Source organism: Belonocnema kinseyi, chromosome 10 (assembly GCF_010883055.1).
Source record: "Belonocnema kinseyi isolate 2016_QV_RU_SX_M_011 chromosome 10, B_treatae_v1, whole genome shotgun sequence".
In the NCBI taxonomy this organism is placed as follows: domain Eukaryota; kingdom Metazoa; phylum Arthropoda; class Insecta; order Hymenoptera; family Cynipidae; genus Belonocnema; species Belonocnema kinseyi.
Window position 1 is genome coordinate 66,814,849 of NC_046666.1, and position 12,329 is coordinate 66,827,177.

The 12,329-nt window shown below is 29.2% G+C and overlaps 1 protein-coding gene across 2 annotated transcripts in view; it reads right to left on the reverse strand.

Annotated features, from left to right (window-relative positions):
- The window catches only part of LOC117181891 (protein FAM151B), a 35,814-nt gene extending 27,097 nt beyond the window's left edge, over positions 1-8,717 (reverse strand). For both annotated transcript variants that reach the window (XM_033374905.1, XM_033374904.1), the window contains exon 1: positions 8,586-8,717. In XM_033374905.1, the coding sequence (XP_033230796.1) occupies positions 8,586-8,634 (49 nt within the window). In that variant the 5' untranslated portion in view covers positions 8,635-8,717. The remainder of the gene's footprint in view (positions 1-8,585) is intronic.
- Between the last annotated feature and the right edge of the window lie 3,612 nt (positions 8,718-12,329).

The following is a 12,329-nucleotide window of genomic DNA, read 5'->3' on the forward strand; positions in this document are numbered from 1 at the left end:
ATATATGTGTCTCAATTTTTTCTAGTGTCGAATAGTCTTAGTTATTGGCCGTTGAAAAGCAGTGTACCGGTAGTGGCGTTTTGGCCGTTTAAGGGTTAAGCAAAAGTGGGATGTTTTGTATATCAAAAGTTGAAGAAGGGGAAACCTTACCGGTATATTCTATTTATATGGAAAATACTTTACAACCAGTGAAGCATTACACATTGAAATATCATGTCTATAAACTTTCCAGGGTCACTCAATACATAGTTAGAACTAATCTCTGTCACTTTACAAAAAATTTATCTCAATTATTATCACCCCGTTAAATACTGACATGGATCCAGTATGTGATCTGTGGGAGGGTGGGTGCATCGAAAAACTTGATACGCTTTTTTATTTACAATTTCACAATGTTTTCAATCAAATGGAGCAACTGCTGTGTTTACACATTTAATATCATTTTTTTCGAGCATTCATAATACGCAGTCTAATACTAAATGTGTATTTCCTATAAAAGAACAAAAACAATTTTCTTTTCATTTCCTGTTTACCAGAAATGTCTCCAAGTCATACAAATTAAAAATTGTATTACGAACAAAATCTTCAATTTAAATATTGATTACTTAACCACAAAATCAAAGTATTCAAAGCATTATAATTCTTCTAAATTTGAACTATTTACAATTGAAATAATATAATTTTGATTTCATTAATTCATCAAACAATTTTATACGACTTTTCTCGAACTGTTCTTTTTTTCGTGTCGGAAAAAGCCTAGGTTCTTTCCGTTAACTATCTTCTGGTTAAACAAAATTGACATATTATTTATTCGTGAAAATAAGCGTTCAGAAGCGAACTGGGATTCACCATCCAATCCGATAACAGTTTTACAGACCAATCCTAACAGCAGTTGTACCCAATTTTTTGGAAGAGTTCAAAAGATTTGAAATATTTCCACAGATTTCCACAGATTTCAACAGATTTCAAGGGAATTCGCAGTATTTCTCAGGAATTAAATTATTTTAAGGAATGCTCAAAGCTTTTAAACGATTTAGGGAATTTTAACCGAATTTAATGAGTTTGCGGCAGTGACATGGATTGCAAGAGAATTAATTAAGACATTTAATATTATTTGAAAAATTTCAAAGGGTTTTTAGAGAATAATGCTAAATTTATCGATTTGTCAAGAACTTCCTACGTGTCATACAATTTTTGAGAGATTTCATAGGATTTAAAAGCTTTTAGGGTATTTTGAATGATTCCAAGGGATTTCAGAGAATGTTGAAGATTTGACGGGATTTTTATAGAATTAATTTAATTTATTTTCAATGGATTTGAATAGATATCAAAAAATTCTCTACATTTTATAATATTTATATCAATTGTAAAGAATTTCACATGAATTAAGGGCTTTTGAAGGACCTTATATGACCAATACGTTTTTAGGATATTTTAAAAGATGCACATATCGTAATTGGTTTTATTTCTTTCTCATTTAATATTTTATATAAAATCAAGAAATCTTCGCAATCCTAAGAAATCCAGTAATTTTTTTTTTAAAATTGATAAAATCGTAAAAATATGTTAAATCATGCTAAAATTCTTTGAATTCCATGGTATTGTACGTAATATCTTGAAATTCATTTTAAGCGATTGATCTCCTTGGAAATACCTTAAAATACTTTGAAATGTTTTCAAATCGATTAATATACTTGAAATTTCACAAAATATTTCGAAATCCTATGAGATCTCTTGAAATGTTTTTAATCCCTTTGAAATTCATTGAAATGGTTCAAATCCATGGGAATCTTTTTGTATCTCTTGAAATCTCTTACAATATATTGAAATCCATTACAATCCTTTAAAAGCCTTTTATAATTTTGAAACAGTTCAAACCTCTACATATCTTTTAGAATTTGATAAAATCCTTTAAAATCTGGGAAAATCTTTTGATATCTTTTTAATTCCCTTCAAATCTTCGAAAGCTCTTAAAATTCCTGAAACCCGTTTAAAACCATAAAAATCCATCAAATCGCTTAAAATCATAAAAACTCTATAAAAATCCCTTATAATTCTTTAAAATCTGTAGAATTTTCTTGAAATCTCTTGAAATCCTTAAAATTCCAAGAAATATTTCGAAATCTTATGAGGTCCTTTGAAATGTTTGAAATCCCCTTAAATTCACTGAAATCTTTCAAATCCGTCGGAATATTTTCGAGTATTTGGCCTTAAAATTTGTATCCTTATTGTAGATTTAATCAATGCACTTTACGAATTGTGCTCAGTAAGAAATTATAAATTTAATATAGTATTTAATACATGATATTTTAAGAACTACTAAATTTTCAGTTGACTATTAAATTTGCTATTTAATAATTATAATATTTCAATTGAACTTTTGAGTTTATAAAATTTTAATTATATTAACAATAGAATTTTAAAATACTGTTATAATGATAGTATCGGCACTTTTTTATTTTGGATGCTGCTTAATCAGAAAAATCGACACTATCTAAAAGAAAAAGCTGGTGCGAATTTTTCGAAAATCTCGCACCCCCCTTGTTGTTGACCAACTGATTGGTTGCATAATGCGTAAAATAAAAGACTTCTAAGTGGCTTCAAGTTTTTTGTTTAAAGAATCCAGGGAAAATTTTAGTTAATTTTCTTGTTTTAAAAATTAATTTAAAGAAAATATTTCAAAACATTTCAAAGGATTTTTAAAAATTTCGAAAAAGAATGTAAAATATTGGAAGCAAATTTATTGAATTTTTTAACATTACAAAATTTTACAAAAAATTCGACGACGTTTAAAAAATATCTAAAATTGTTGAAAGTACTTACAACAACTATATTTTATAAGATATCGAAATAAAATGCTGTTTTTTAAGTTTTCAATAGGTTTCAAGATAATACAAAAATTATCTTTAAATTCCTGGGAATATTTAAAGCGATTCATTATTTTCAAAAATTAATTATGGGAGAATATTTAAAAACATTATAAAACATCATTTAAAATATTTGCAAGCACCTAAAAATCTTAAATGTCGTTTAAACTACTCAAATTTTTCCTAAAATGTGGTGAAATCCTATAAAACATAAATAAAATGTTATAGACACTTTTCCGACATATCTAAAATCTTCAAAGATCCTTTTGAATTTGATCGAAAAACATAGAGAAATTATATTTATATAACCTTAAAGCAAGTAAACAAATAAAATTTAAAAATGGTTATTCGAAATTTTCATTTTTATTAAAAATGATTCTTGACTTCAAATTATAATTTGCCTAATTTTTTTATTCTTGACTGAAAAATCTTTTTTGGTAGCAAACTCAATATTTTTGTTGAAAATTAAATTTTAAAATAAGTTTTAGTTTGATTATCAACTATTATATTTTTCGCTGAGAATTCATCTTTGTGATTGAAAATACAACTACTTGGTTCAAAATTAAACTACTTTGTTAAAGAGTTCCATGTTTGGTTGAAAATCTAACCATTTTGTTCAAAGTTGTGTTTTTTTTATGAAGTTCATCTTCTTGGTTAAAAATTCTCCTTTTTGGTTAAGGAGTCTACCATTTTGTTAAAATCTTTGTATAAACTCAACTGTTTTTGTTTCAAAATTGTAATATTTTTGGATTAAAATGTGAACTATTACATTTTTGTTGAAAATTCACCTTTTCTGGTTGGAAATAACTAAGTTTTCATTTTGTATTAAAAATTATTTTTTCCTTCAAGCACAAAAACTACACTGATGATGCTGTTTTTTCAAAAGGGCAAACAAAATTAGTTTAAATTTCGTCTTTAATTTTTAATAGGACGCCAAAACCTGTAAACAAAAGCGCGTTTACAAACAACTTTCAGTTAAAATCGGTTCCACCGGTTATGTTTGTTCTTATCATTAGTAGCTGATGACATTTGCATATATGAAACTCTACTCAAGAAAATGAACTGAGTGACTGCACTTTTCCTGCAGCAATAGCAATGTTAATTATATCCCCAAGGGAAATAGTTTCTCCTTTACTATATATTCCAAGGGGGTGAATGAATTCTTGGGAAGTGTATAATTGGCTGAATTAATTAACTAATTCGTGAAATTCCCATCCTGACACTGTGAGTCAGTTGTCGGCGGCAATTTAGCCCTTTCTTTGTGGTAAAATGTACTCGCAATTAAAGACACTGACTTTATTACAACCAATTACACAATCGATGATTCATTAAGTATATGACAAATCTTGGTGCAGCGACTCGAATAAACATTTGTCAATCATATCTTATGGAAAATGTTTCCTTCAATAAATGTCAAGATTGAGCCTTCAGAAATAATCTTTGAAATATCCCAGATGTTTGAATTAGCAACATTTTTAATATTCAATTCTCCCTTTTTCAAAATCAATGGTGGAATATTAATATTTCGTAGAACCGCTTGGAAATTATACGATCTATTTATACATAACCGCAAAAACTGATTTCTGATTCGATTAGCAATGGATGCCTCACCGGATTATAACCAGGTTATTTTGGAATTCCCACAGATATTCGCGTTGACTAATTATTGCAAGGTATACCTAGCAACCCCTACATCAATTATAGATGTATTGAGCGAAAAAATGTTTTGAAAAAAATATAATTAGATAGTTCCTTTACTTTGATAAATGCCTGTATTTTGGGAACTAATGTTTGTTATGTTTCTCGCGATTTTATTGTTGTTAATTGAAGAATCAAAGCGAAAAAGGACCAAAAAAAAGAGAAAACAGTGTAATTCTTCACGAAAACGAGGAAAAATAGGAGAGATTTATATATTTAAAAATAATGTTGTGATTTTTCAGCGATTTCTTCTATTAAATCATGTTTTTAATTGGATATACTCAGGCAGTTGAAAATCCATTCACAGCGATGTAATAAAGTCCGACAAAACATAACATTGCTTAAATGAAAAATTTTTCTATATTTAAAATCATTTTCAAAATGAACCTTATTTTCTCTTCTAAAACACCTTCAGTAATAATTCAATCGTGATATTTGATGAGTAAGCAAGCAAAACGCGATAAATTTCTTTTTTTTTAATTGAGAAAATGATTTTTTCTGTGTTTTTAGAATATTATAAAATCAATTATCAAACCTAAGTGTACGAAAAATAATGTTTCTTCTAAGTCTTAAAGTGTATCCATAAAATAAAATTAATTTTTAGACTAATTTTAATTTTCGAGTACAAGTTCATTACGTATGTAAATAGGTAAAAGTTATAAAACCTGATTTAAATTTTATGCAAGAATAGACAAAATTCCTTGATTTGAGACGAATCGAATGATATGATTGACTACAATATTTATCAATTATATTGAAGACTCAGGAACTTACTTAAATTTATAATATTTTAACAATTTTCTTCATTAACTTTAGATTGAGAAATAAAGAAAGTTATGGTCCTTTATATAATATTTAAAACATATATTTTGTACAGTAAAACTTTTTTCATGAATATAATATACAATTGATTTAAGAATAAAGAAAATGGTTTGATTCAAGACGAATCAATTAGCCTAATTGTATTTTTATGGTAAGTGGGGCACCCCTACAAAGCAATACCTAAAATGTGTTTAGAAACATTTTAATTACTAATTACTACCCAGGTGAAAAAGTTATCTATAATTTATATATAGTGGATAAAACACTGATATTTTTTATTTGTTTTACATAGGAAAGTTCATAAAATCAATGCAAAATAGCTTCGTCTTATCCACTATATGTAAACTAAAGTTTTCACCTGGATATGAGGAAGTAAATGTATTCGCTAATTAATTGTAAAGGTAAAGCAAAGTTTTTATCAAATAAGCATCACTAAAATTATAAGTAAAAACAAACTAGAAACATTTGAGATCGAATTCACAGCTCTATATTTTATATTTGATTTATTTATAAATATATTAAAACTAAAATGTAACTATATACGCTGTAACATATTCTAGTTTTTAACAGAATAACTTTGTAGATATAAAACAGACAGTGGTTCATATACTTCTTATCAGTTCTTATCTACATTTTTTAATTTCAGAGCATTTACCGCATAATTTAAATACTGTATTTTCATATTATATACATAGTATAGTATAGTACATTTAAAGAGGAGAAAATGGGTAAGTTTTCGGGAGTAGGGAAAAGACTGTTATCCTTCTAAATTTGATAATTTACCGATTACGAAAGTTTTTCCTGTTTTTCATTTAATTACGAAGCGCATATTTACTTGTGCATGTAGAATGCAACGTTTGCATTCAACATATATTGCACTGTGAAGAACTGTGTGCGTTCTTTCACCTGAAAAATTTGTCGCCACTTAGTCATGCTATGCGTCTACTGACTACATCTACTGCGTATACTGACTACTCAGATTCCGGCGATTCAGATACGAGACTCGTTTACCACCACGAACCCTCATATTACGAGATCAAATCACATTCTTCAAAAATCGGTTATGCATTCAGATATTTAAATATTTCTCCAATAATATACAGGAAACGAATCTTTTAAAATTAAATGTTTGTAAAACCGCACGAACAATGCCAGACACTGAATACAAAAAATGTATAATTTAAAAATAATGTACAGCCTCAGAGAACCATTTCAGAGTATAGTAAATGGTTATGAATTTAGGATTTGCTTAAAAGATTTTATATACTAAAACTCTAGAAAAGTGGGAAGGTTTTAATTTAAATTCGACTTATTACAAACATCTGGTGCGAATTCTTCCATTCAGTGGTTGAGAGTTTCTAACGAAGGGGAGAAACAGTGAGAAGATGTATGCAGGCATAGGTTGAAACAAAGTTTAAAAAGCATTATGCCATATGTATCAAATGGAAAAACATCTTCAAAGCAATGAACGCGTAAATAAAAATCAAGGCTAACTTCTCTTTTGCAAATGTTTTGACAGTCTAATTGCGAGGCTAATTGTTGGAATGTCTACATGAAATTTGTTTTCATTTTTAGTCCAAATTGGTACAGTCTGTTAGCAAAAATTCAAACAATACATGTATCGTTATTCTCCAATCATATAATACCATCTACGTGAATAATCTGATGATGCGTTGAAAGAACAAACATGATATTTTCTGATAAATCCCTGGATATCGTATCCATGATATGAGTTAACGTCACGGAAATCGTGATTTTATAAGCACAGACAGGTATTTTTATCTGATCATGAAAATTATGAGTCAGCACTGTTTTAGTGTTTACTTTCTGATGTACGCACAATGTTTCAATTTATGGTTCCTGGTTTTACAACAATAAATTTTTGACGACGACTGTAGCATGTTTTGCCAATATCGTGTATGTACATTTACTTATTAAACGTTATAGATAAGTTTGTTTTTTTCCATTTTAAACTTGAGACGAATGTTAAACGTGGCAAACATAGACTTTTGGGGTTTGGCGTTTTTTCTTCCTTGCGGATGAAATTGAGAGTCAAGGAGCATTGAGATATGAGATCGATGGCGGAATATTCTGTAGCTCAAAGAAAAAAGTGTTTACTTTCGCACTATTTTAGTACAGCTTTGTAATACAGATTACGTACGCCAATACGAGCACGGTGCATTCTATTTTTACAAACTGATAAAACTAGATTAAAGCAATAAAAAGGAGGGGAGCGTGCTTATCCATAAAATAAATTAATATTCTATTTGCTTGCTCCTCAATCTCGACCTTCAATTTTAGAAGTCAATCGAATTTCCAGAAACAGGATACAAATTTTTTTACTGCTGTAAAATACGAAATAATTGGACATAGAAGTGTTGGTCAGTCAAATTTGTTAAAATTTATGACAAAAACTCATATTTGAAAGACTGTACGTGAAATGGGATATGATTGTACGATTTAAATGATATTTCCTTTTCTGCTTAACATCAAGTCAAGGTATTGATTGGCCGAATTTAATCAATTTATTTAACCATTTTTTTTGCATTTTATGGACATTTTCTCTCACAGAGGATGAGACGTGTACAAAACCAAGTTGGAATATTTTCACGTAATTGTCATTAAGCTTAACAATAACTGAAATTCAAAGAATATTCCATTTTTAACACCTTTGTCTGTTACTCTCGAAAAGGTGGTCATGTCCTTACCTTCCGGTAAGGTAAATCCCACGTGTTGGCAATAACGTATGATATAACCAGATTCAACAGAAAACGACTTTTGAGTATAAAATGTCCTTAATTGATGTGTAATTATTCAAATAAAAAATCATTTCTTTTATCATAATTTTTTCCAAATCAAGTATCATGTGTTAAAAAATTATTTCTAGGTCAGAATAAGGGAAGCGAATTGCGTTCAAAATGAAATACGAGAATCTGCAGATTTCCAGATGATTCCATAAGTTGCAATATAATTTAAAAATTGAGTAAGTCCTTTAGAAAATATAGACAAGGTAAAACAATGCTACATTTATTTGTAAAAAAAATTTGAATTGTATCCAGGAAAATTTCGGGAGAGGGTTGAGAGGGTAGACGTTCAATCTAGTGGCTAAAGGGATTGGCGCAAACGCGAACTCTTTGATTATCCTCTTTGGGTCACCGGCGAAGCAGTGGTTAATTTTCACTTGAAAAATGCACTTACGAATCACTACCAGGATGACCAAGGAAATAATGCTGATCCTTCGCGCCATGCTTATACAATTTTCAGGAGCGAAACACTTAACGAACCGACTGACTCGAGAGGCTGGAAACGACTGACTTGACTGCCGGCTCACCGGCGAAATCCCAGCCTTTCCCGCTCGCTTATCTCCTTTTTATTCCTCTGGCAAAGTCCCCCAAACTGAACATATGCCTGACACTCATGAACGAGAAAGATCTCAACTCTAACTCTAACGTACAAAACGAAAATCATCAGTTATAAAAATCGATTCTGTATATAGGTATATACCTGCTGTGGCAACGCTGGGTCGCATTGTCCTCGACACCCTTCGAATTTTGGGGTAGGTATAGTTAGCAGGCTATAGGAATGCAGAAGGGATGGGTAAAGCCGTGCAGGCCACCTCTCCAAACCTCCAGTTACAGACTCCAGTTATAATTTTATAAAAAATCAGACATTTAACATTTTGTAAATTTTAATGTTTTGCAATTCTTGATTTTGTAGAGATTGTTACATAAAAAATGACAATAAAGTATAATTAAATATACGTAACACAGAATAAGGTACGTTTTATTACGTTTGGTGAAAAATGTGACTATTTTGTTTGCAATTTAATTTTTTTGTTGAAGCTGCAAATATAATTTTTTTTCTTTGGCTGAAAATTGAAATATTTTCTGGGTTTCTTGCCTATTATATTATAAGATTCAGCTCTATGGTTAAAAACTTAACAATGTCATTTAAAAAAATTTTGTTCTCGGTAAAAAAATCGTCTTTTAGGTTGAACGTTGAACCGTTTTGTTGAAAACTCAATTTTTTCTTGAAGATTCGTAAGTTTAAATAAAAAATCATCTCTTTGGTTTAAAATTAAACTATTATTTTCTTGAAAATGGAAATTAAAATATTTAGTTGAAAATTCGTCTTTTTTGGTAAAAAATTCAACTTCTTACTGGAAAATTCATCTTTTCTGGTTAAAAGAAAACCCTTGTTCTTTGTAAAATAATCTAATTTAGTTGAGAATTCTACTACTTTGTTGAAACTTCGCCTGAGTATTTTTTTTATTTAACAAATTATAGTCTATTTATTGAAATATCAGCTATTACATGTTTGATTGAGAATTCATATTTTTTGTCGAAAAATTAACTACTTGGTTCAAAGTTGGATAGTGTCTGTACTTTCGATAGGTTTAGACTTAACCGTATTGTGCATTAACGTACGGACTGTCCAGATTTTTAGACTCAGCCTTAAAGTTAAACTACTTTTTAAAAAATATATTTTAATTTTTAGCTGAAGATGCATAATTTTAATTTAATTTTGAACTTTAATTTAAAAAATGAATATTTCTGTGTCGAATATTCAACTGTTTTGTAGAAAATTGATCTTTTTTGGTTGAAAATGTAATAATTTGGTCAGAAATTTTGGTTGTAAATTTAACTATTTGTTAAAAATTAAACTATTTAGTAGAAACCTAATTTTCTTGGTGTTAAAAATTAATTTTTTTTAAGTTTCACCTCTTTGGTTGAAAAATTAACTTATTTGTTGAAATTTGTTCCTATTTTCCTCCAAATTAAGTTTTTTGTTGCATTTGTTTTATTGGAAATTCGTCTTTTTGTATAGAAAATTATTCTCGTTTGTTAAAAATTTATCTTTTTTTACTAAGAATTCAACTGTTCAGTTAAAAAATCTTTTTTTTGGTTGAATTATACTGGCTGAAAATTCTGTGTTTTTTAAAATTAATTTTTATAACTGACAATTTGATGATTCTACTTTTGGTTAACGAACTATATTTTTTAATTAAAGATTTAATTATTTGGCTTAAAGGGGGACGATGGTCGTGGGACCGCAACCTCTAGAGAAAAAGATTTTTCCGAAGTACTTAAAGCTGTTGCTCTTGGTGATTCGGAACCCACCGTAAACTGTAGGTCCCCCTCTCACTACCAAGTAAGTGTGTGGGGTCTGTGTAAAGGAATAGGAAAGAAGGTGCAAGAAAAATGTAAACCCTTAGGGGACACATTAGAAGCTTCCATTCCAAAAAAATTCCAACTATTTGGCATTAAATTAATCCCTCTTGAATGAAAATTCATCTATTTGGTTGAGCATTCAACTATTTTGTTAGAAACTTGTTTTTTTTTTCATTAAACTAGCTGAAAATTCGTTCTTTGGTAGGAAATTCATCTTTATAGTATAAAAGTAACCTTTCTTATTTTAAAATTAACTTCTTCTAAAATATTTTGTGGTTGTTTTTGCAAATTATAATTTTTTTTTACTTGAAAATTTATCTCGTTGATAGAAAATCTTTTTGGTTGACAGTTGAACTATTTCGTTGAAAGTGAAATACATTTTTTTAACTCAGTCCCCTATTTAATTGAAAAATCATCCTATTTTCGCGGGTTTGAGAAAGTGTTGGCGCAAGTTACTTTTTGGGGGTAACTTCGTCTATGGACGGCCTTATTCGCAAATTGACCTCCATTCTTCTGTGCATAGACACTCTAAAAGTTCTAAATAACATAATTAATTGATATACAGTTTTCAGCATTTTCATTTATCAGTATAATCTATTACTCAGCCATATGACAGTATAAATATACCTTTTTGCATTCTATTTTGTCAAGAACGATGCTTTTTCCTATCGCAGTTCTTATTGAAAAAAATAATTTTTTTATCTGGTGACTAACAAGTGCAGTAATTAACGCCACTGGGCTGTATTTTTAACAAATTACTATTTTAAAGTTGACGAAAAACATTATTTGTATAATATTTTATTATTCTTCGTCTCTTATATTCCTCAATATTATCCCTACTGAACATTAACGTTAGTTTATTATGTTTACACCATAGGCACCATTAAGTGCCAATTTAAATAGAGCAGTGTGGACCACGACTCTTTAATTTATGAATCACTGTTCCTGTTTGCAATCTGGGATACTTTTGGCCTCACTAAAAATCCATTGTGAAACATTGAAAATAATTGTTTAAAAATTGCTATGTGTTTTTGGAATTGATAGTATAATTTTTTATCTGATTCGTATATTCCTAATAAAAAATTATACTGAAGAGTTGGTTGAATAAAAGCACTCTTCATACTCGTACATATAAAACGAAGGCCGCCACTTGTAATCTGATAAGAAAAATTCTCACAGACACCTGTTCACACATTTTAGGCTAACTTTTTTCATCGAGGACAAGTGAATAAAATATGTGGTAGCTGAAATGAATTTTCAAATGATTCAATCTGAATCTTTGAATTTCACCTTGAATATCACCTTTTTACCTATTTTATATATTTTTCACTTTTTCCACCTTTCTCAATTGACAAAGTAAAATTTTAGTCACAATTTTAATTTACCAAACCTTGTGAGATCGTATCCATTCTAACCCTTAAACGGCCAAAACGCCACTACCGGTACACTGTTTTTCAACGGCCAATAACTAAGACTATTCGACACTAGAAAAAATTGAGACACATATATTTTTATTGCTTAAGATCTCCTCTTTTCGACGGTGCCAATGAACTTCCTCAAAAAATTTATTTATTATCCCAAAATGCAGTTTAAACAAAAAAAACGTGATTTTTCGTGCCTATTTTTTTTTGTGAAACATTTTCCAAAGCTTTTCGAGTTTGTAATTAAGCTGGAATCTCACTAACCGGTGGAATAAATGTCTAAACTTTGAGAATCCATGGTTCAAAGATCGATTTTTCGTTTTAGTATTTTCAAAATGGCGTCTTAATGG